The sequence below is a fragment of the Balaenoptera acutorostrata genome, chromosome 6 (genome assembly GCF_949987535.1).
Source record: "Balaenoptera acutorostrata chromosome 6, mBalAcu1.1, whole genome shotgun sequence".
Classification (NCBI taxonomy): domain Eukaryota; kingdom Metazoa; phylum Chordata; class Mammalia; order Artiodactyla; family Balaenopteridae; genus Balaenoptera; species Balaenoptera acutorostrata.
In genome coordinates this window covers 12,640,572-12,664,955 of record NC_080069.1, presented here as the reverse complement: position 1 = coordinate 12,664,955, position 24,384 = coordinate 12,640,572, and the positions used below count along the sequence as shown (strand labels likewise).

Below are 24,384 nucleotides of genomic sequence, written 5' to 3'. Positions count from 1 at the left end.
GGTAGGATTGTTACCCTCATCTCGTGCGTGGAGTCAGCATTTGGCATCCTGGCTTCAGAGCCCAGCTCTCAACTACTATTTCTGCGCTTTTGGCCGGACAGACCTGGGCCACCCTTTCGGGCATATTCTGCTGCTAGCAAGCTGAGTTTTCTTTTTTGAAACTACTCGTAACTGCCTTCCTTTGCCAAGGGCTCTCGCCTCAGTTCCAGGGCCCATGAGAAGGTAATTTTTTATTTTTTATTTTTATTTTATTTTTATTTTTTTTTTGGCTGTGTTGAGAAGGTAATTTAATTCACCCAGATGGCACCAGCCCAGCTACGTCCTCCTCAGATCCGCGAACTTTCACCTTGGCTGAGCAACGAGTCAGCGCTACCGTCCCCGTATTTCACTGGCCGCGGGGCTGCCCCGCAGTGTCATTATTTTAAGTAGCAATACAGTACGGGTATTCTCTGCAAAGACACAGGACCCCACCAATCTCTACGAGCGACCACGTTAACTGGACCACTGAGCCGGCCCCAGAGTCCAGGCACTGGCGCGATGGTGTGGGCACCGATGCGCAGCAGGACCTCGGACTGGGACTGGCAGGGCGGGCAGAGGGGGGGAACCGCCTGAGACAGGGAGCGCGCGGGCCAGGCCGGAGGGGACGCAGCAGGCGGGGCGAGGCGGGAAGGGGCGGGGCCAGGAGCCCGCCGGGCCGCTCCCCTGCCCCTCCCCCTCCGCTCCCCGCTCCAGCCCTCGCCCCGCCCCGCCCCTCCGGCCCAGGCCTGCGGCTCCGCCCTCCTGGTGACGTCACTGGCCAGGCCAGCCGGCGCCATTTTGAAAGTGGAGTCGCCTGCCCTGCCGCTGCCGCCGCCGCCGTCGCTGTCGTAGCCGCCGCCGCCGCCGCCGCTGGAGAAAGAGCAAGAGTGGGGAAGACCAAGAGTGAAATCCACCATCCCGCCGGCTGGTTTGCCAGCCCCTCCTTCCTTCTCCCCCGACCCCCGCCCCCTCCCCCCACAGGTGCCATCCGCCTCCATCCGCCCTCTCTACCCCCCCATCCCCAGGTGAGGGGGGTGAGTTCAGGAAGCGGAGACCCCGAGGAACCCAGCAGGGTCACCATTTGCAGCGCAACATGGCAGGTAAAGGAGAAATCGCCCTCTCCACTGACAAGTCACCGCTTCCTTCCTCCTCCCTCCATCACCCCCTAGCGACTGCTTGCGCCTCTCGGAGAGCCACGGGGCACCCCTGGGATTTCAGGGAATTGGTGAAGTGGGCTGGGGTGGGGGTGGGGTGGGTTCTGGGGAGGCGAGTGGTCGCTGTGGTATCGAAATGGCTTTGAACGGGAGGGCTGGAGCCTGGGCATGGGTGGGGGTGGGGTGTGTGCCGGCGAGCCGAGGGGTAAGGCGTGGGTGGGGCGGGGTAGGGGCGAGTGCCGATTCGTCCCTGCGCTTGGGAGCCCGCTGGAACCTCCGCCCCCGCCCCCCTCTGGGGGCTTTTTTGCGGCTCTTCCTGCCTTTAATTCCTGTGTTTCTCCCTGCTGCAAGCCTTCTTGGGTGTTCCTACAAATAAACATATTTTGCACTGAGAAGGAAGAGTGCTTTATAAGTTAAAATACAATGGGGACATAACGTGTATTTCTTTCCACTGTGGGTACGTATATTTTTGAGACTGTAAGCCTGAATTTTTTTTTTTTTTGGTCTGGAACCATCTCCCTTTCGTTTTTTTTTTACCCTTTAGGTCCAAAGAGTGCAAGGCCTCTAATACAGCGAGTTGCGTGAAAAATGTAATTTAAACTTTCCGTTTTGCATGTTAGCTTTTGTGCAGATGTCCTTTTCCCAAAAGGGTTTCATGGAGTTAGTTAAAATAGTTGTGGAGCTCAGAGATATAAATAGCCAAGAGAAGAGAGATTTAGGTAAAAGCTTGGGGCGGAGGGGGGGAGATGCAGAGAGAAAACCAGGTTGGAATATTTAGCAAGGAATGGAGGTGAAGGAAGAGAAAGGTAATTGCTTCGAGGATTATTTTTGTACATTTTGGTGTTGCTGAATATCTTCCTTCATCTAGTAGAATCAGTCCTAGATCTAGATTCAGTTTCTTTCTCCATAGATCCAGGACATTTCCCCCTCCCTGCTTGGCAGTGAAATGGAAACATTCAGGGACTAAACCAGTTTTCCGTGCTTTTATCAATATTTAGATAGATAATTAAACCTGTAAAAAAGTTAACATATTGGATTGACTTAGGGTTTGCTATGCCTAAGTTGCTTCTTGGCCTTGTTGAATGATTAAGTGAAATTAAAATTGTTCTGCACAAGATGATGACAAATGAGCGAAATTAATTCTTTGCCAGGTCCTTTGGATTCTGAGGGATTAGGTGAAGGGAGGCAAACCAAGCTTCTTTTTGGCAATCTCTTCACCAACATTCAATTCAGTTTCTTTTCCTCTCTGGAGCCAGTGATTTGCTGGTAATGAACTGCAAAGAAATGGGTGGTGAGGTTGTGTTTGCTGTATGTGCGCTGTGGTGATAGGGTTCATATGAATCATCGCTCCTCACCCAGGCAGTAATGTTCCTGAAGTTTTCTCTTCGTTCCGTGTTTTATGGTAGCTTAACCTTATTAACTCTCCTGCAGCCTTTTGTAGCCTTAAAGGAAAACTCTTTAACTTTCGGTATTTACTTTTTTCTGGTAGGTCTTGCTTGAAGTAAGGCTTTTACTGTGTTTGAGGGGAAGGGAAAATGGAAGGGAACTTTTGAACTGATGTACAATGGTAACGATAGTACATGGCCTTTAAATATTTCAGACCTGGAATCTCTCTCTCTTTTTTAATGCAATACCAACTATTGGGGACTAACCTTTTTCCAAATTAGTGCTGTGGGGTGGTGGTTGTATGTGTGGGCAGTACCAGGCTGTTAGTATCATGCCAACTATGGATGCCATCTCTGTGTTTATGAGAGTAAACATGAGTAGAACTCAGTTTTAATTGGTATGTTTTCTTTTTCCAGGAGCTGGAGGAGGGAATGATATTCAGTGGTGTTTTTCTCAGGTGAAAGGAGCAGTAGATGATGATGTAGCAGAAGGTAAGAAAGCATTTAATAATGCAGAATTTGGATATAGAATCTTTTCAAAATCTCTGTTGCTGAAGGATTTCCTTTCAGCTGAGTCTGTTCTAGTTTAAGTTCTATGTTTGTTGTCCAAGCAGGGAAAGAACAGTTTTAAAAGTCAGCTTTCTGGAAGATAGTCTTAAATCTTTTATTACTGATGCCGTGTTTTATTGTTATTTTTTCCTGAATAAAATAAGGAGCACTAGATGATGATATATATAAAACCGTCACAAGAAAAATCTAAGGTCCATGCGGTAAAGGTGTCCTTGCTGTGTAAGTTTCACGTACAAATAAATGGTGATGCATTTTCATGGTTGTACACTGTTTTTAGAAAATTTAGTTGAAATAGGTGCCATCAGTATTTAGCTCAGAAATATTCTTGATAGCATCTTCCATTTTTAGGGGAGATTTTTAGTTTTTTTTGCACTTGCCTACTATGATAGTGTAGTGTTGATTGGCATATTCTGTGAAGAAATGCTGGCTCAAATGATGCATTTAATTGTCTGTAAAGATTAACTTAGGTGGCTAAGAAAATAACAGTGTTATAGATATATAGCATGTCTTCTGGAGAGCTTATTGTTGTGTATTTTGAAGCTCGATTTGATCAGTGGAAGGGCTTTAGTTTTCCACCAGATTTGTTTATTAGTGTATTTCAAAATTCTAAAGTTTTGAAACTTCAGGATTTTGCATTCATTTGAGATGGTCTTAGATGGAGGAAGTCTTGAGATGGAGGAGACATTATTTTCTATAAAGGAGTTTTATTATTTCATTGTTCAGAAATATTAAAGTTTGAATTTTAATAGTATTGTGTTTGAATGACAATAGGAATTTTCTAATACTCAGATAAATTAAATATGTACTTTTAATTTTCAAAAATTCGTCTAGTGAAAATTTATAAATTATCTGTCTCTACATTGTGTTGTCCTCATAAAAAGATCCTATTTCTGACCTACTGTCAGTGTACTGTTTGTTTTGAGGGTTTTTCCAGGTAACGGTAGGATGATGGCCTTGTGTTGAGCCAGTTGAATGCTTGGATTTGCTTGTGTCAATGTTGTTCGTTTTTGTTTTTTTTTTTAATTTTTAAATTTATTTATATTTTTAAATTTTTGTCTGCGTTGGGTCTTCATTGCTGCGCACGGGTTTTCTCTAGTTGTGGCGAGTAGGGGCTACTCTTCGTTGCGGTGCGCGGGCTTCCCATTGCGGTGGCTTCTCTTGTTGCAGAGCATAGGCTCTAGGCACAAGGGCTTCAGTAGTTTTGGCTCGCGGGCTCTAGAGCGCAGGCTCAGTAGTTGTGGCGCACGGGCTTAGTTGCACCGCAGCATGTGGGGTCTTGCCGGACCAGGGTTCGAGGACCAGGGCTCGAACCCGTGTCTCCTGCATTGGCAGGCGGATTCTTCACCACTGCGCCACCAGGGAAGTCCTCAATGTCATTCTTAATTAAGTACCTGATCAGTTTGCTGAGTTGCGTGGGGAGCCAACTAGCATACATTGTACTTCTGATACAGAGCACTCTCACATTTCTTTCTATTGAATCCTCATCTGTTTTTCAGATGAGAAACTGGAAGCTTAAAGAAGTTGAGACTCACTGATGGTCATACAAATAGTGTAAATCAGGGTCTTCTGATGAAGCCTGTGGTGTTTGGCTTGTTCAGAGAAATAAATCCTAAGTTCAAGGGAGGAGTCATGTGTTACTCATTTTGTAATTCCATTACCTATCGAACAGTAGGCACTCAGATATTGGATCATTAGTTCTGTGCTGTTGTGTAATACTCGCCAAGTTATGAAAAGTGCTGTATACTTGAAAAACATTCCTTTGTTGATGTCCATTTATTCCCTTTATCAAAGATCTTCTAGGGGCCTCCTAAATGCTGAGCACTAGGGCTCCAAGGTGTCTAGAATACAAACCCTGCGCGTAGTTCACTGTTAAACGGGCAAAGACCACATGCATTTTATTTAATCAGAAGAAATTGATGATTCCAAACTTAACTAACTGAACCAAATGATAGTTTGTGACATGTATGATGGATCAGTGGTAGTTTTCTTCTGCTAATACTTAGTAATTGCATTTTGCTACTGATTCATTAAATAATTTTCATCTGTGGTTGTTAAATATTACGTATACAGTACATTCCTAGTATATTATGCTGAAGCTTGGTATGTATATTTTAATAAAAACATGATTTATTCTAGTACCTATGTCTATACCAATGCAATAAGTATAAAAAGCACCCAATTTTCAAATTATGCAGCTTTAATTTGGGTTTTTTGCATACTGTAGTTTGCACATCATAGTCTATTATGTTTATTTTACTAAGAGAAGGTTTACTTTTCTGAAATAAAGTAAGATTAATACATTTCCCCCTTGGTTTAGAGTATAGTCTCTAAATGGGTTACATCTGGCTCAACCTTTAGTTTAGCTTGCCTGTTTTCTGTTAACAGTACATCCTAAGTTCTTTTCCATCAAAGGCTCCAAATTGTCTTTCCCCTCCTACATGTATTCAGCTGTCATGGCATACTCTTTTTACTTCTGTAATGCTTTAATCTTCTTTCCATATCCACTTTTACCTTGGGTAAGGTTCTCAGTTATCTCTCATCAGGATTGCTCTAACTTCCTAAATGATTCCCTGCTTCTTGTCATGTTTTGCTTCTAAGTTAATCTTAAATGCCGTCCCAGTTTTATTTTCCTCAGAAATCTTTAGTGGTCACTGTATCCACAGGCTTATGAATTACATTCAGATATTTTAGCCTAGAATGTGAGACTTCTCACTGGTATGGCCCCTACTTCTCTAAGTTTATTTGCTAGTGCGGTTTACGATCCAGCTAAATGGATACTGTTCTTCAAACAAGTCCTGTACACTCTTACTTTGGGGACTTCGTGGGGTTTTTTTTGGGTTTTTTTTGCTGTTCCTACCTTGGAATGCCTGATACTCCTGCCACAGTTCTCTTATCACAATCATATTTATCCTTCAGGTCACGCCTGTAACCCTTTCACTCATCTCCCTTTTTCGGAAGTATTTTAAGAATCTTCCTTTGTAGCACTTTGTATTTATAATATTAGTACCCCAAACCTCTGCTGTTGTACTGTGAGCTGTATGTGGGACATTCTATATATAAACTGCTCTGCTTAGAAGAAAGCCTGGAACACAGTAGGTGTCCAGTATTTATTGAATGGAGGAAGAAAATTTACTATAATGAGGTTATGAAGGGGGACAAGTATGGGTGAAAGGTAGCATGACTGAGACACACTTGGCAATCATGAATTTATTTACCTAGCAGCTTTGTAAGTGGACTGATGGTATATAGCCGTGTAGTAGAAAGAAGCGAGGAGACCTTGGGTTTCTATCCTAGTGACAGACTAGTATATGTCACTTTGGGTAAGTACTCCTCTGAGTTCCAATATACTTAGCCTTAAGAAAACAGAACTGGATTAGGTGATTTCGGTTGTTCTTGTACTCTTAATCTTGTTAACTCTCAAAGATGTCTTAGAAAAGAGACAGCCCCACATTATTACCACTGGTAAGTTAAATTGTTTGAGATGTTAGACTCTCTGGGGGCCTTAATTTAAAAATAAGACAGTGGACTTAGTTACTCAAGGCTCAGAATTTTTCCTTAAATAACATTACAGAACTAAGACAGAATTTTGACATTTGATCAGATACTCTCATTGTTTTTTGGCCCAGGTAAGCCCTTCAGGACAGTTACAGCCTGTGTTGGGGTACTTATTCTACGCACACGGCTCTTCAGGCACTTTAAGTAGTTTACCTTTGATGTAGCTAATTGTTTGGGAGAAGGATGAGGCACTAAAATCATTCTCATGTAGTTTTTATTTTAACCTTCATAGTAACAGTAATAACATTTTATCATATCCTGAACTTTTAGTTTTTCCTTTATTGATAGCTATTCTCCCATGAGAAGGTAGGTCAGAGCACAAAGTCCATGATTTGAATCCTGCCCAGTCACCTACTAGCTGTGTGATCTTGGGCAAGTTAACTCAACCTCTTTGTGCCTGTTTTCCACCTCTGTAAAATGAGGATGACAGTAAAACTTGTCTTAGGATGTTGTTTTGATGATTAAATGAGTTAATATTCCTAAAACAGAAACCCAGCACATAATTAGGGTTTAGCTATTGTTATTACTTGAATATTTATCATGAGTAAGGGAGAGTAGGAGAATGAGGAAACTGGGCAATTGTCTTTAAAGGCTACTAAAAACTTCTCATCAGCCAAAGTGAGGAAAATGGTATGTGTATGTTTTATACATATTCTTTGATTCCACAGATATAAAGTTCAAAAACATTTAGAATTAAACCATAGATTTAGAGACACATATGAAGCTGGTAAAACTCTATAAAGAATAGCTACAAAGTAATTAACTGTAAAAGCCAGGATAGTGGTTATCTTTAAGCAGTGATAGGCAGTTGTGATTGCCAGGGGTTCTGGGAAGGCTCATGGGATGGCAAATTGACCTGGATGGTGGTTGTACAGATGTTTGTAATAACTGGTTAACGTGAAGATTGTTGTTTTGATTTTGATTTTCTATATTTGTTAGACTTCACAATGAAAAAGGTTTTTAAAAAATCCCATACTGTACTAAAGGGTTTAGAATGAAAAATGGCAATCCCTTCCACACTCACTCCCTAATCCTCCGTAGCCCTTCTCCTAAAGGCAATTTATGTATTGAACCCTTCTTCCAGCTGTATTTCCTTGGGCTTAATTACATTTTTTGTGAATAAAATGATATTTCTATTTCTTTCAATTTTAGACATTTTCAATTGACTTCCTTCCATGGTAGATGAAGATTAAGCTGTTGACGTTTTTGTCCCTTTGCCCCAGCGTTACATCATATGTTGTGGTTGAATTAGAAGTCAGTGCTTACATTGTTACGGGGATGCAGATGTTCTCTACTGAGCCGGTGCTGCACTGTAGCGTTGCTCATTTCTTGTGCGTCCCTTCATTTTCCCTGAAGCTAATAATTGCCTGTTTTTTAATTTGCCTAGTTCTTTTGGAATTTTTTTTTAAAACTTCATTATGGAGATTTTGAACATTACAGGAAGAAGATGAAATAGTATAATGAATTCCCATCACCCAACATCAACATGTGGCCAGTGCTGTCCCATTTATAACTTGCATGACTTGACTCCTTCCCAGTTCTTTGTTATTTACTAATAGAGATATTATTGGTTTTGTTTTTAAAATCTAGATTCAACAAACTAGAAAACCAAGTTCATCATTTTAATGTGAAACAGTAAGGAATATTTCCTCATGATTTTTTGCAGTAGCAATTCTGAGAATTTGTTAATTTGTTCAAATTTTACTTGTGAAAATAAAATTATTAAAAATTCAAATACACGTGGATAATCTGAAGTGTGTAATTTTGGGTGAAAGATAAGGAGAAATTAACCAATATGGTTATTTTAATTATTTTAATGCAAATTTTCACTATTTAATATTAAGTCTTAAATAATAAATTTTTATTATTTTCATTAATAAATGTAAGTATAATTTTCTTCATCTCCATATTTGACATTCTTAAACTTTCTTTCATAGGATATTATTTTAGGGTATGATTTTATTACATGAAGTCAGTGAAACTTGGATCCAAATGTATTGCATCTTTTCAACACTGCTTCCTGTTTATTTTTGGACTTAGACTTGTGGACTGCTTCTTGGAAAAAAAAACTTTCATTGGGAGAGTCTAAATACTCCCCAAATAAGGACATAAATAAAATTTGAGAGGCAAATAATCTTGGGGTATCACACAAAATTTGAGGGTTTTAAATCCATTCAGTATGTTTTATGCTACAGTATAAATAGATTTTAAGATCATTTGTGTTCTGTGTTTCTTAGAGTAGTATGCATGTTAGATTTAGGCACTAGGGTCAATTAGTAGAAGAAAATAGTAGAACCCCATTTTTTGCAAATTTCAGAATATTGGCACATCAGCTGTATTCCAGAACGTAATGACTCATAGCAAAGGTCTTAGTTAACGTTCTTACCTTGTTTCACATGTCACACTTCTTTCTCTCAGCACTAGCATTACTGCTGACAGAAGTCTGGTACTAATGCAGTACCATCACTTAAAGTAGTGTAACTTCACCCATTAAATAACATGAATGATCATATTTATCTAGTATTAGGCAGTATCCTTGTTTTCTTTTAAGATGCTAAAATTTTTTTCTTACCCCTTTATTGGTAAAAAAAAAAAAAAAAAAAAAATTACAAGAGATAATGGCATTTTGTCTCAGGTTACTAAAATAAACCAAAAATTACACTTAGGTAGTTTTTAGTACTCTCTTTTAGTGAACTATATTTTAAAATTTTTGAAAATTGTGGAATAAGCACAATGATGAGAGACTGAAACAAAGAATTAATTTTATTAAATCAGTAAAAAGATTACCATATATTACATATTTATACATCTATATTTGTCTAGTTGAGTTGCAGGAGGAAAGGTAAACTTTATTTTAAGCTTCTTATGCTGTTAAATAGGAAAATTAAAGGGTTGGAGATAGATGTTTTAGCTAATATTCTCAATTACAGTCTCTTTTCCCGTAGGTGATAGTGGAAATTAAAATTGAGTAATCAAAGGTCTGCAAGTTGCTTCCTTAGTAGAAGGAAAGAGAAGTAAAGTCTGGTAATATATAAATTAGATTTCTCAATTATGTGCCAGGTACTGTTTTAGATGCTTTATCGATATTAATTTATTAATCTTTGAAATAAATAGATGCTGTTGTTTTTCCATAGAGACAGGAAACTCGGCTAGGAAGGCTAGTTTACTAACTGTATCCTTGAGCAGGTGGTAGAGCTGGGATTCTTAACTCAAACCTTTACATTTCCCTAATGTAATTTTATTTATTTAAAAACTTGAGCTACTTCTTTTAGTTTAGGTGAAGGTGTTTGAGGTTGTTGGAATGTGACTTGTTTAGAGTTTATTTGTAATGCCGAGTAGATTATTGTTTTGAAGTAATTAAATCCAACTTGGAGATTTACTGAATCTTCTGCTAATGGAATTCTTAAGCTAGGACATTCGATAAGGGATTTTTGAACCTTCTGAAGTTGTATGTAAAGTTGTAATGTGTGTGCTTGTACATAGGTGCATTTTTCTGGTCACAGGGGGTCTGTAACCACTGTCAAAACAGCGATCATTTATTCCATTTTGTCATGTGGTCTGGCAACCCCTCAACTGTATCAGAAGGTCTCTGAAGTTGAAACTGTTTTCATAATAATACTAAGATAATATTTACCTTTTTCACTGTGTTGACATTTGCACCAATGGTACAAAAGCAAGGGTTGGTAAATCTGCTGGCATCTTAGCGTGTATCAAGGCCTTGGTACCAAATGGTACCAATGGTAATCTTCATTGCCATGTACCAGCAGTTTTAAAATGCCAGTTTTATGTAGTGTCTTTGATGAAACAGTAAAAATTAATTTTGTCAGGTCTCTGCTATTGAAAGTCTTGACTCTTGAGTACATGTGTGTTGAACATTCTGTGTGACAGAATGGAAAGTACACTTAAAGCACTTATGTTATAGACTAGACAGAGTACAGTGGTTGAAGGAAAAGCATGGGTGCAATTACTTGTTTCAAGCTGAAGTAGTTGCTCTTTTCATGGAACATTATTTTTACTAGAAAGAGTTTCTGACAAACTACTCAGACTTGTATATTTGGCAGACATTTTCTCAAGTGAACGGTGAATCTGTTACCTCAGTGGACAGTATTTGTTGCCCATGATAAAATCTGAGCTTTCAAGCAAAACTCAAAGTTTTGGAAAACGTGTACCTCCTGAGCTTGATAACTTCTGAATACTTACAGATATTTTAGATGAGATCAGTAGTAATATTAATGATTGTGATTTTTAATACTGTGTAATGAAATGTGTCAACATTTGGAAAATCTGCATAACTGAATGGCCAATGCTTGTGATGTTAAAAAGTTATGCATAAGTAAAAGTACAAGATAGAGCATTGGATTCTAATATAACAGACAACTGATATGGTTTCAGACTCCACAAACCTTTAAGAAACTATCAAGTGTTGAGTTTTGCTGTAGTATCAAAGAGATATCCATAACTACCTGAAAAGCCTATTAAACTATTCCTCCCAGGACTTCCCTGGTGGTCCAGTGGTAGAGAATCTGCCTTACAATGCAGGGGACACAGGTTGATCCCTGGTCAGGGAACTAAGATCCCACATGCCTCGGGGCAACTAAGCCCTTGCGCCGGAACTACTGAGCTAGTGAGCCTCAACTAGAGCCTGTGTGCTGCAAACTACAGAGCCCACGCACCCTGGTGCCTGTGCGCCACAACTAGAGAAGAGAAAACCCGCACGCCACAACTAGAGAGAAGGCCGTGTGCTGCAACGGAAGATCCCTCATGCTTCAACTAAGCCCCGACACAGCCAAAAATAAATAAAATTAAATAAGTAATAAATAAAGCTTAAAAAAAATAAAAGGCAACATCTATTTAAAAAAAAAAAGGAAACTATTCCTCCCTTCCCAACTACATACCTGAGTAAGACTGGATTTCTTCATATATTTAACCTACACAGCATAGTGTAGTATGTTGAATGCAGAAGCGATGAAGAGGATCTCAGCATTTTCTGTTAAGTCAGACATTAAAAAGATTTGCAGCAATGTAAAACAATGCCATTCTTCTCACTAATTTTTTTGGGGGGGGGCAATAGTCTCTTTTTTTTCTTTTTATAACTTTTTTGTTAATGTGTAGGGCTGCTTATTACATTCTTGTTTTTTGGCTGCATTGGGTCTTCGTTGCTGCACGTGGGCTTTTCTCTAGTTGCGGCGAGCGGGGGCTACTCTTCGTTGTGGTGCATGGGCTTCTCACTGCAGTGGCTTCTCTTGTTGCGGAGCACGGGCTCTAGGCATGCAGGCTTCAGTAGTTGGCGGCACGCGGGCTCTAGGGCGCCCAGGCTTCAGTAGTTGTGGCGCACGGGCTTAGTTGCTCTGGGGCATGTGGGATCCTCCCGAACCAGGGATTGAACCCTTGTCCCCTGCATTGGCAGGCGGCTTCTCAACCACTGTGCCACCAGGGAAGTCCCCGCTTATTACATTTTTAAATAAGTAAGTATTTGAAAATTTAAAATATCTTTGGGGTCTTCAGATTTTAATAGTATAAGGAAATCCTGCCATCCAGAAATACCTCACAACTGTGGGCTTAGTCTGTTAATTTCATTGTTCTATTGCTTTAAAAGAATCTCATGAACTATAAGTGGTCAGAAAGAATCATAAAGTGCTGCTTTTGTGCATGTGTATTTAAAGCTTTCCTATGACTTCAGATTGTTTCAGCCTACTTACTCCCTTGCTGTTCTTTAGGTACCAAATTAAATCTGCCTTCAGTTTTTTAGGGTTTTTCTCACTATCTCTGCTGAGGTCCAGCTATCATTAATACTTAATGTAGGATTACTAAATTCCTTAAAGCCTAGTCTAGTGCCATTTCTGGGTTGGCTGCGTGGTCATTAGAAATGAGTTGGTGCCCTTGACATTGGGTTTTATTTTGAACCCGACATGTAGTGGTTTGATGTGTTATTTTTTTCTTGTAAGAAAGGCACAGAATTGGCATGGTAACTATTTTCAACTCTTAACCACTAAAGGGAGGAACGGAGAAGGAACAGTGTTTTTCTTTAAATTCTACTTTAAAATGCAGCATAATTCTATATTTAAATAGTTGCTGAGTTTCCCATTCGAAGAATGCAGTATCAACTATTTATTGCTTAGTATTTTCAGTTTTTTTTTTTGTGGCTACTTTTCTACCCTTTTAAAAAAATTGTCAAAGTATGTAGGACTTTTAAAACTAGCTTTACCAATTTTCCATTCATGTTTAAACATTTAAACATTAAAATAAACATTGAGTTTAGTTTAAAAACAGCTAATTTTTTATTAATATGGACATTTTTAGTTAATGTTAGCTGTAGCTGATTAAAATGTCATCTAGATCTTTGCCTGTGGCATATGTGGAGTTCCTGGCAATTCATTATTGAATGCTTCTGTGTGCCACTGTACCAAGGGTCAGGCTCTTGTAATTTTAGTTTCTATAGGTTGACTTTCTCTCTGAATGTTCAGATATCAAGTGGAATTTTCTTTTCTGAAGTCCTTGAATGATCTCTTTTATCCAGTTCAAGGGGGTTCATGGACCAGTGACCCTGTTTAAGAACCTCTGCTTTAATCTAAAAATTTGTCTATGATTATATGCCTATATGCTTAAGTTGGAGGAGTCAAGGATATTTTATATGGTAATGATAGTTTTTAGACTATTAAAAGGGTATTCTTTCTTAGGAATCTTCTTAGTACTTACTGTTACTGATATAATATTAGAGGGATGAATCTTCTAAGATACTGGACCTGACAGCTTTAGTGTATTCCCATCTTGATTTTTTTTTTTTTTAAATTAAAAAACTGCTGTCTCTTTAACCATGGGTAAAAATATTACAGGAGTATATTGGATTTTTATCTAATTGCTTGTTTATACTTCATTCAGAAGGAATCTAAATTCTTCTTCAGTGGTCTGTATTAAGAGAGAAACCGAAGTAGGTAAAAGGGATTGGTGGGAACATTTTTTAAATTATTTGAAAATCTGGAACAATGTTACTTTTTAGAAGTTGCCATTGTAGTTTCAGGTTTGCTGCCTATGAAAGTGGAAACAACCTTTTTGGTGTTTCCCTATGTCTTTTTTTTTTTTTCTTTCCCAGTTTACCACAAGGTGAGAGTCTTCTGGGCCTGGAGTAGATATGTTTTTAAGATAGCATAAGAGGAATTTTTAATATTTTCTGTTGGCTAATAGATTGGGAAGGCTGTATTTCAAGAAAACAAGCTGTTGTAGGCAATCAGTAACTCTTGTCAGATTCCTTATGTAGGGATGCAACATTAAAAATGGTTATAAGAATTGGTAGTGGGGAAAGGATTGCTCCTAGTCTTCTTATTTTTTTCTAGCAGCAGAACCACATCTTTAAGTGAAGTACTTTTTAGCTCCCTAATGTTTTTATGTATTTTTCATTGTAAAAAAACACAAAAACATAAAGTTTACCATCTTGACCATTTTTAAGTGTACAGTTCAGTAGTGCTAACTGTATTCACATTATTGTGAAACAGGTCTCCAGAAGAACTTCATCTTGCAAAACTGATACTGGACCCATTAAACAACAACTCCCCATTCTCTCCTCTGCCCTGATATCCACCACTGTGCTTTCTGTTTCTGTGAGTTTGACTACTTCAAATACCTCATACACGTGGAATCATACAGTGTTTGTCTTTTTGTGACTGGCTTATTTCATATCCTCAAGGTTCATCCATGTTGTAGCATGTGACAGGATTTCCTTCCTTTTTAAGGTTGATTTCATTTTATGTATATACCACATTTTGTTTTTCCATTCATCTTTTGACAGACACTTAGTTTGTTTCCACCTCTTAGCTCTTGTGTACTTCCAGCCTTTTTATATATAGCTGGGGCTCTGTGGGGAGGAGCATCCTATAAGTACTTTCTGTAAGTGATTGGAGGTGGACAGGAGAGCCCTAAGCAGAACAGGAAAGTATCAGATTAGAGGATCTTAAAGAATACAGATCGGTACTGCTGTGATACAGATCTGTTAGCCCAGATTAACAGTTTGAGGACAAGAACTGGGTTACTTTATTTTGTAGGCTATTTCAGGATAAGATTAGGCAAAATCTAAATTTTTGACCAAAGTTTCACCTCATTTGCGGTTTCTGGTTAAAAATAGAAAATCCCATAGATTTTGTAAGTCACATTTCATTACTGTAAAACTAACAGTAAAGACAGTACGTTGTTTTGTGTGTACTATAATTAGGCAGAGTCGTCACCATAATAGGAAAATTTGATAACTGCATTGCATTTCTTTATAATGAAATTGTAGGTAAGAATGACCAAGGTTGTGTTTCTTAACAATAGCCTTTGAGGTAGACATTATTGTCATTTTGTACACAAGGGCACTGAAGCTCCAAGAAGTTGAGCAATGTTAATCTAAGATTATGAGTTAGTAAAACCGTTCTATCTACTTTTTAGGCTCCCACGTTGCTTCTATGTGGTTCAGCTTTAAAAAAAATACTATTTGATTAAATCTAAATCTCGGGTTCTCATAGGGAATGGTGCTAAGGTGAGACCTTAGGTATTCATCTACAAGTCAACAAGTACTTGTTGAGTGCCCAGTATTTTGGAGAATGTGAGAGAAATAGAAGACATGAGTCCATCACTTTAGGTATATTAAGGAAGGTCAGTTTTATTACAATAAGCATTCTCCATAACACGTTGTAGCCTTTGGTATTAACCAGTTCATGTCACCGGGAGATCCTTGACTAATCGTATGTAAAACTTTTATAGGTAATGCTGGGATATGAGTAGTAAATCATTTCCCCTTTTCCAAGTTGACTTGACTTTGCTTGATATTGAGATGGTGTTGTAGTACACATACTTGGTTGTTCAAAGAATCACATATATTTCAAGTTTTTTTTTTTTATGAGATGTCTATATTTATGCTTTAGAGAAACTAGTAGTATATAACATTAAGTAGTAGTGTTAATTCTGAGGTCTCATAACATGAGCATTTTCCACATTTTTGAAAGAGTTAACTGCAAATAAGCTGTTATCAGTTGGAGGGCCTTTATTCTGTGAAAGTAGATGACAGTTGTCATGGGTGTAGGTTGAAGGCATATGGAGATGTTTGTATATGTTATTTATAGCTATGATGGTAAGAATATCCAATACCAACTAGAAAGAAAACCCCACTATAACTTTGAAGTGTTGTATTTTATTTATGTAACTGATGCCCGAGGCCTCATGGAAATAAAGTGAGAGCTAATTGAAGTTATTTGGAAGTTCCTTTACTGTTAGAATTATAGTCCTTTAAGTCGGGAATGCTCAGTTCTACTCTGGGAGCATTCTGTTATTAACACATACTTGTTAAGCATGTCTCAAGTCTTTTTAAGACATAAATATGTCTTTCAGTGGTTTCAGATGGTCATGAGTTGAATTTACTAATGAATATAACTGGAGATTTCTCCAGGCAAATGTTCGTGGTAGCTTACAAGCCCTTTTGTCCCTTTCCTTTGTATCCTGTGTTTCAAAACCTTCATTTGAAATTTGGCAGTTCCTTAAAAAGTTAAACACCGATTTGCTCTGTAACCCAGCAGTTCTACTCCTAGGTATATATCTAAGAGAATTGAAAACCTGTGTCCACAAAAACTTGAACATGAATGTTTATAGCAACATTATTCGTAATAGCCCAAAAGTAGAAACAAACCAAATGTCTGTCAACTGGTGATGCATAAAGAAAAGGTGATGTAGCCATACGGTAGAATATTACACAGCCACAGAAAGTAATGAAGTACTGATACATGCTGCAACGTGGATGAACTTTGAAAACGTGCTAAGTGAAGACGCCAGTCACAGAATCCACATACTACATGATTCCATATATATGAAATGTCCAGAATAGGCAAATACATTGAGACAGAAAGTAAATTAGTGGTTGCTAGGACTCGTGAAGGGTGGGAGTAAGGGGAGTGGCTGCCAACAGGTACAGCGTTTCTCTAGGGGTTGATGAGAATGTTCTGGAACTAGATAGGGGTGATGGTCGCAAAATTCTGTGAATACAGTAAAAACTGCTGACTTGTACACTGAATTTGAAAAAATAATAATAGTAAATAAACTAAAAAATAAACAGGAGAGACAAGGTAGGATTCTGTTTCTTAAAAAAATTTCTAGAGCCAATTAAAAACTCCCATTTACAAAAGAAAAAACTTTTCATTTTGTAGTACTTCTCATATACAGACCACATCTACATCTGACTTTCTCCACTGTAGTAAGCAAATCTAGTTTGCATATCTTTTTTACAAACCAAACGTAAGGCAATTATTTTTGTATTTTACTAACCAGAATTTAATATAAACACACACACACAGACATATACAATGGTAAAGCCAAACAGTACAAGAGGTATACATAGAAAGCATGTCTCCCTTTTACCCCGTTCTCCCAGGTTCTGTGTCCCCGGAGATACTGTCACAAATTTCTTATATGTTATTCCAGAAGTATTTCATATTTGCATATTTTTAACTTAATGGAGCCTGTTCATCATTTTAGATTTAAAAGCAGGAAAATACATTCCAGAAATCCATGATAGGAAAGGTCTGTAGGCCCCCTTAGCTACCAATTTCTTTTAACTGGTCTGTGATTTCTATATCTTCAGCCTGAAGAGTTGCTGAGAAGGTTGTATATGTTTGGGATGTGCATCTAGGTGTGCAATTAGTGTGCAATAAAGCTAAGTAAAATTTATAATTATTAATGTCTAAGATATCAAAGTCTTTAAAAATAACAGTTTGTGTTCATTGATACCTGGGGTCTGTGCCTTACCCCTTATTAAATTAGATCTTGAGCTTTCTGGAATTGAATCTTACTGTTCCTGGTAGAGTCTGAAGTGACCTGGTCTTTTTGGTGATTATTTAATTAAGATTATAGTAGTTATTATAGAGTAGGCTAGATCCCAAGGGCCTAATTTTTTTTCTACTGTGTCTTTCTGACTGTTCAGTAAATACATAGGTCCTTTTGTTCACATATCCACCATCTCTAATTCTCAGATGAATTTCTTGGGAATTTGGTTAACATTGTTTAAAATGCTAAAATGTCCTGATTTATATACTGCTCAGTTGATGAGAATACAGCTTTATCAAATTCTTGCTATGTGGTAATTTGCTAATGTTATAAATTTTTATTTTTTAAGGAAAAATAACTTTCTGAATATAAACATAAAATGTTGATATATTTTAAAAAATAAGAGCTCACAAAACTTAGCTGATTGCCTATTAGTGTAAGCACTTTGTATGCATTATCTCATTTAATCTCTGAGGATAGGTCTTATCACTTTCATTTTATAGATGAGAAAATCAAGGATTAGATAAAGTAACTTGACCAAGGTCACACAGTTGGTAAGTGGGGGAGCCAGGGGATGAACCTTGGTTTCTTCTGACTTCAAAACCATCATAAGTAAGTGAAAAAAATAAAACCACATATAATCTCACCATTTTTAAATAACGTCTATTAACATTTTGGCATAGATCTTTCCAGTGTACAGTCCTTTTTCTGCTGTGAATGTATATTTTCAAAGCTGGCATTACACGTATAGTTTTGTATTATGCCTTCTTCCCAGTTAACATTTAAGAAGATAAATGGCTGTATGTTATTTAATTGGATGTCTGGTATATTTAATTTGGACATTTCATTTGTTTATGACTTTTGCTATTATAAATTATGATGAACATCCTTGTGAGAATTTTATCATTACTTTAGGGTATATTTCTAGCGGTAGAACATAATAGTCAAAAGGTGTGATCTTTTTTTTAAGGCTAATGGTATGTATTACCAAATTGCCGTAGAAAGGTGGTGTTGGGTTTCCCTTCCTCCACCAGTGAATGGGAGTGCCCATTTCCTGACCTGATGACAATGTCTGGCACAATACTACCATTCAGAAATATCTTTTCCACTTATTTGTTTGCGCGTGTTTAAGTGTGTAGATTCTGTCCCTGTCCTTTGTCTGTTGTTCTTTGGGGGTGCTTGTCTTTCTTATTCATATGTATTAGCACCACCTCCCCCACCCCCCACCCCGCATCATATTATACCTGAGGGAGGTTGTATGGAAGCACAAAGAAGAAATAATTTGGGTCTAGAGTAGATGGGGAAAACTTTCTAAAAGAAGTGATTTTTGTGTGTTTTTGACAGGCAAAGGAAGGCCAAAGGGTAAGGAAACAAACATTTGAGAACTACTATGTGTTTTCTTATCTGTAAATGGGGGTAATTAATAGACTTGCCTTGTTATTCAGAGGATTAAATGTATGTGCGTGCTTAGTTTTGACACATAATAAGTGCTCAGAAAATTTAGTAGGTGCAGTCATTTAGTTACGTAATGCTAGCAGATTAACAATTAACAGAAGAATAAAAGCCTATATGAGTCCGTAAATTTAAAAAAATCTAGTTGGTTTTGAGATTTGGGGCAGGTTACAGGCACTTTGAATAAGTGTATGTTGCATTAATGAATACAACTGTAGTTTGGTTGGGTTAGGAATTTGGGAAATCCAAAGACAGAAGTGGGAAGATTAATTTCATCAGGATTGGGGTCAGGCTGGGTTCTGGCACTTTGCCTATTCACTTGACTAATTTAAAATTAATGTGTGGCAAAATAAACTCAAAATGGATTAAAGACTTAAGTGTAAGATCAGACACTATAAAACTCTTAGAGGAAAACATAGGCAGAACACTCTATGACATACATCACAGCAAGATCCTTTTTGACCCACCTCCTAGAGAAGTGGAAATAAAAACAAAAATAAACAAATGGGACCTAATGAAACTTAAAAGCTTTTGCACAGCAAAGGAAACCATAAACAAGACGAAAAGACAACCCTCAGAATGGGAGAAGATATTTGCAAACGAAGCAACTGACAAAGGATTAATCTCCAAAATATACAAGCAGCTCATGGCAGCTCAATATCAAAAAAACAAACAACCCAATCCAAAAATGGGCAGAAGACCTAAATAGACATTCTCCAAAGAAGATATACAGATGGCCAACAAACACATGAAAGGATGCTCAACATCACTAATCATTAGAGAAATGCAAATCAAAACTGCAATGAGGTATCACCTCACACCGGTCAGAATGGCCATCATCAAAATATCTACAAACAATAAATGCCGGAGAGGGTGTGGAGAAAAGGGAACCCTCTTCCACTGTTGGTGGGAATGTAAATTGATACAGCCACTATGGAGAACAGTATGGAGGTTCCTCAAAAAACTAAAAATAGAACTACCATATGACCCAGCAATCCCACTACTGGGCATATACCCTGAGAAAACCATAATTCAAAAAGAGTCATGTACCACAATGTTCATTGCAGCACTATTTCCAATAGCCAGGACATGGAAGCAACCTAAGTGTCCATCAACAGATGAATGGATAAAGAAGATGTGGCACATATATACAATGGAATATTACTCAGCCATAAAAAGAAGTGAAATTGAGTTATTTGTAGTGAGGTGGATGGACCTAGAGTCTGTCATACAGAGTGAAGTAAGTCAGAAAGAGAAAAACAAATACCATATGCTAAGACATATATATGGAATCTAAAAAAAAAAAAATTGTTCTGAAGAACCTAGGGGCAGGGCAGGAATAAAGACGCAGACGTAGAGAATGGACTTGAGGACACGGGGAGGGGGAAGGGTAAGCTGGGACGAAGTGAGAGAGTGGCATGGACATATATACTCCACCAAATGTAAAATAGATAGCTAGTGGGAAGCAGCCGCATAGCACAGGGAGATCAGCTCGGTGCTTTGTGACCACCTAGAGGGGTGGGATAGGGAGGGTGGGAGGGAGATGCAAGAGGGAGGGGATATAGGGATATATGTATACATATAGCTGATTCACTTTGTTATACAGCAGAAACTAACAATGTAAAGCAATTATACTCCAGTAAAGATGTTTAAAAAAATATGTGGGTCAACAAAATTTCAAGCTTTTTTTTTTTTTTTTTTAATTTTTTGCCTCATCTTCCCATTTTTCTCAAGTTCCTCCAGTGTTGTGTTCTTCCCTGTGATTGTATACTCTGCATCTTCTCTCAAGAATAATATAATTCGGGAGTGAGGGGGAACTTGGAACAGGCAGTAGAGCCCAAAGCATCCTTCGCCATTAGTTTCATTTTCCCTGAGCAGGTAAGAGTGGAGCTTGGGACACCTGAAGGTGTGATATCAGGAAAATCCCATTACAGGTATTGACCCCTAATTGCTGAGGCTCTAAAAAAGCCCTATCGCGTACCCCCTGCCCCAATCTAAGGCAACATTATAAGTACATTATTCTTTTATATTATAAGTATTTTCCCACTCTTCTTTCCTCCACTCCTCAGCTGTTTGTATGATGATCTGAATGCTTTACCAAACCTTGAGTAGGCTGACGAATATATGGATAGCTCGTAAAAAATTCTACAGGCGTCTGAAGAGAAAGCAAGTTTTATTGTACCAGTGAGCACCCTATTTCTCTCCTCCATTCCTTATTCAGAGGTGTGCTGTTTTGTTGTCAGAGGGATGGTGTTAGCCCAGTACAGGTACTTCTCAAGCTTTATGTGCTTACGAATTTCCTGGGAATCTTGTTAAAATGGAGATTATGATTCTGCATGTAGGTCTCGGGTGGAGCCTATGATTTTGCACTTCTAACCAGCTCCAGTGACCGCCATGTTGCTGCTGCTGCTCTGGTGGTCTGCGGTCCACACTTTGAGCGACAAGGCAGTTGATAGCCTTCTTTAGGGGAAGGGGAACAGGTAGGGTAGTCTCTTAATTCTTTTACTCAGCATTTCTGACAGACTGAATAGATCCATTGTGCTCTTCTCACATCAGTTAACATTTGTTCAATAAATGAATAAACACCTCCTGGGAAGCTTTGTACTAGCTGTTAAAAGAACAGCTTGCATCATAGTACTACACTTTAGCCATCCCTAATTGTTAGGTTAAATCCATGTTTGCAAGTTCAGTTTAGTGCAGGCCAAGATCTTACTATACTTACAGACTTGCTTTTGCTAATTTGCTTTTTTTTTTTTTTTTTAAAGGATTTTCTTATTTATTTATTTATTTATTTTTGGCTGTGTTGGGTCTTCGGTTCGTGCGAGGGCTTTCTCCAGTTGCGGCAAGCGGGGGCCACTCTTCATCGCGGTGCGGGGACCGCTCTTCATCGCGGTGCGCGGGCCTTTCTCTATCGCGGCCCCTCCCGTCGCGGGGCACAGGCTCCAGACGCGCAGGCTCAGCAATTGTGGCTCACGGGCCCAGCTGCTCCGTGGCATGTGGGATCTTCCCAGACCAGGGCTCGAACCCGTGTCCCCTGCGTTAGCAGGCAGATTCTCAACCACTGCGCCACCAGGGAAGCCCTGCTAATTTGCTTTTATAAGTAGATTGTCCCCCAGTGCTGTGAAAAGGATGAGTTTAAGAAGTGAAATCTTAACTCCTTAATCGGTTGTTTCATAATCTCTAACACAGGTTTCAATAAGTATAAATGACTAACCTTTTTTTTTTTTTTTTTTTTTTTTTAATTTATTGATTGATTGTGTTGGGTCTTCGTTTCTGTGCGAGGGCTTTCTCTAGTTGTGGCGAGCGGGGGCCACTCTTCATCGCGGTGCGCGGGCCTCTCACCATCGCGGCCTCTCTTGTTGCGGAGCACAGGCTCCAGACGCGCAGGCTCAGTAGTTGTGGCACACGGGCTTAGTTGCTCCGTGGCATGTGGGATCTTCCTGGACCAGGGCTCGAACCCGTGAATGACTAACCTTTTAATTTTTATGTTTGTGATTCTTCTGTTTGCTTCATTAGCCTTGAGTGACCTTTTCAGTCTCCAATAAGGATTTCTCCCTCCCCGGCCACCTAATCTTAGTTTTGTTTTAGGCTGATTTTCATTTTATCCATATAGCTCATGTACATAATTTAACAAGTCATTAGTTTCACAATGCTTTTGAGGAAGATTAATAGTTTTCTGTCCCTCCTCACCTATCCTGACCTTGACTCCCCTTCTTCAAACTCTTCTAGCAGTTTCTTCTGGTATTTGTTTTCCTGTTTCTAAGGAGTATGCTCATAGAGCTCTTTATCAAGTTTAGACATCCTCAGGTGTAAATAGTAACTACGAGTTGAGCTCCGTTCTGTCCCTCGTACTGCTCCTGCTCTGTTTCCTCAGGATTTTTGTGCCATTATTATTGTTTAAACCAATGTTAGAGTGAGTTTAGACAGGCTGAATAACGCCTCCCTCCCCCTCCCAAAAGAGGATACCCAATTTGTAACCCTGGGAATGAGTGAATATTATATGACAAAGGGATTTGAGATGTGATTAAATTAAGGATTTTTTTGAGACAGGGAGGTTATTTGGGCTTATCCTCCTAGGCCCTAAATGTAATCACAAGGGTACTTTGTAAGGAAAAGAGGAGGAGATAAGAAGATCTAAGGAGGAAGTAGTAGATGTGACCCCAGAAGCAAGAGGTTGAAGTGAAGCAAGGAAAGGATTACAAGCCAAGGAATGCAGGTGACCTCCAGAAGCTTAAAAAAGGCAAGAAACCATATTCTTTCTTAGAGTCTCTAGAAGGAGCTAGCCTAGCCAAAACCTTTAGTCCAGTGAAACTGGTTTTGGACTCCTGGCTTCCAGAACTGTAAGTAAATAAATTTGTGTTGTATTAAGCCACCAAATTTATGGTAATTTTTTACAGTGGTCATAGGAAACAAATACAAAAGTAAACATTATTATGTCCATATAAATACTGTTCACGCTGCCAGGTAATGAATTATGATTATATCCTTTCTGCTATAACATTGTTTTTTCTAGGGATAATAATTACCGTGTTTTTCCATTTGTTTTTTTTTTGGTTGTTTTTTTTTAAAATTTATTTATTTATTTTATTTATGGCTGTGTTGGGTCTTCGGCTCTCTGCGAGGGCTTTCTCTAGTTGTGGCAAGCGGGGGCCAGTCTTCATCGCGGTGCGCGGGCCTCTCACTATCGCGGCCTCTCTTGTTGCGGAGCACAGGCTCCAGACGCGCAGGCTCAGTAATTGTGGCTCACGGGCCCAGTTGCTCCGCGGCATGTGGGATCTTCCCAGACCAGGGCTCGAACCCCTGTCCCCTGCATTGGCAGGCAGATTCTCAACCACTGCGCCACCAGGGAAGCCCTGTTTTTGTTTTTTTTTGTTTTAATCTACCATCACTGTTTTCTTTCTACACCTTTCAGTAGCCTTTCAATATTGTTTTCTACATGGTCAAAAGAATCAGGTAATCAATTATTTTCTCTCCCCTCGACCCCTGGAGTTCTCCATCATGCTGTTTCAGTCTGAAGTGATTTGCTTCATTTTCTGTGAATCTATCACTGAATCACCCTCAAATCCTCTGACAGGAGACTAGCTTTCCCGACAGTGTTTTGAAGCACATTGGATGTTCTACCAGTTTCACTTTTGCCTTGAGCTCTGTCCCTCTGATACTCTGGGCGTTTTCTAAGTTTATTGCTTAGCCTTGGGATTTTCCTTTGTTCTTATCATTTTCACATCACCATCGTGGGAATTCCTTTTGCCTTTCCTGTGTTGGATCTCCTTGTTCCTGGATGCCATGTTTTTTTCTTTCTTGGTTTACTCCCTCATTTTAGTGGTGTACAGCATCTAGTATGTCATGAGAAAGATTTCATGGGTGGTAGTTTTTGAGATCTTACCTGCTTGGAAAAGATGTCTTTATTCTGCCTTCACACTTTTGGGTTTGTCTGGTTATTGGAAATCATTTTTCCTCAGAATTTGGAA

At 38.9% G+C, this 24,384-nt stretch overlaps 1 protein-coding gene across 2 annotated transcripts in view; it reads left to right on the top strand.

Annotated features, from left to right (window-relative positions):
- Positions 1-806: 806 nt before the first annotated feature.
- The window catches only part of PPP2R2A (protein phosphatase 2 regulatory subunit Balpha), an 86,745-nt gene continuing 63,167 nt past the window's right edge, over positions 807-24,384 (top strand). For both annotated transcript variants that reach the window (XM_057547903.1, XM_007192760.2), the window contains exons 1-2: positions 807-1,118; positions 2,975-3,049. In XM_057547903.1, coding sequence (XP_057403886.1) covers positions 1,112-1,118; positions 2,975-3,049 — 82 coding nt within the window. In that variant the 5' untranslated portion in view covers positions 807-1,111. The remainder of the gene's footprint in view (positions 1,119-2,974; positions 3,050-24,384) is intronic.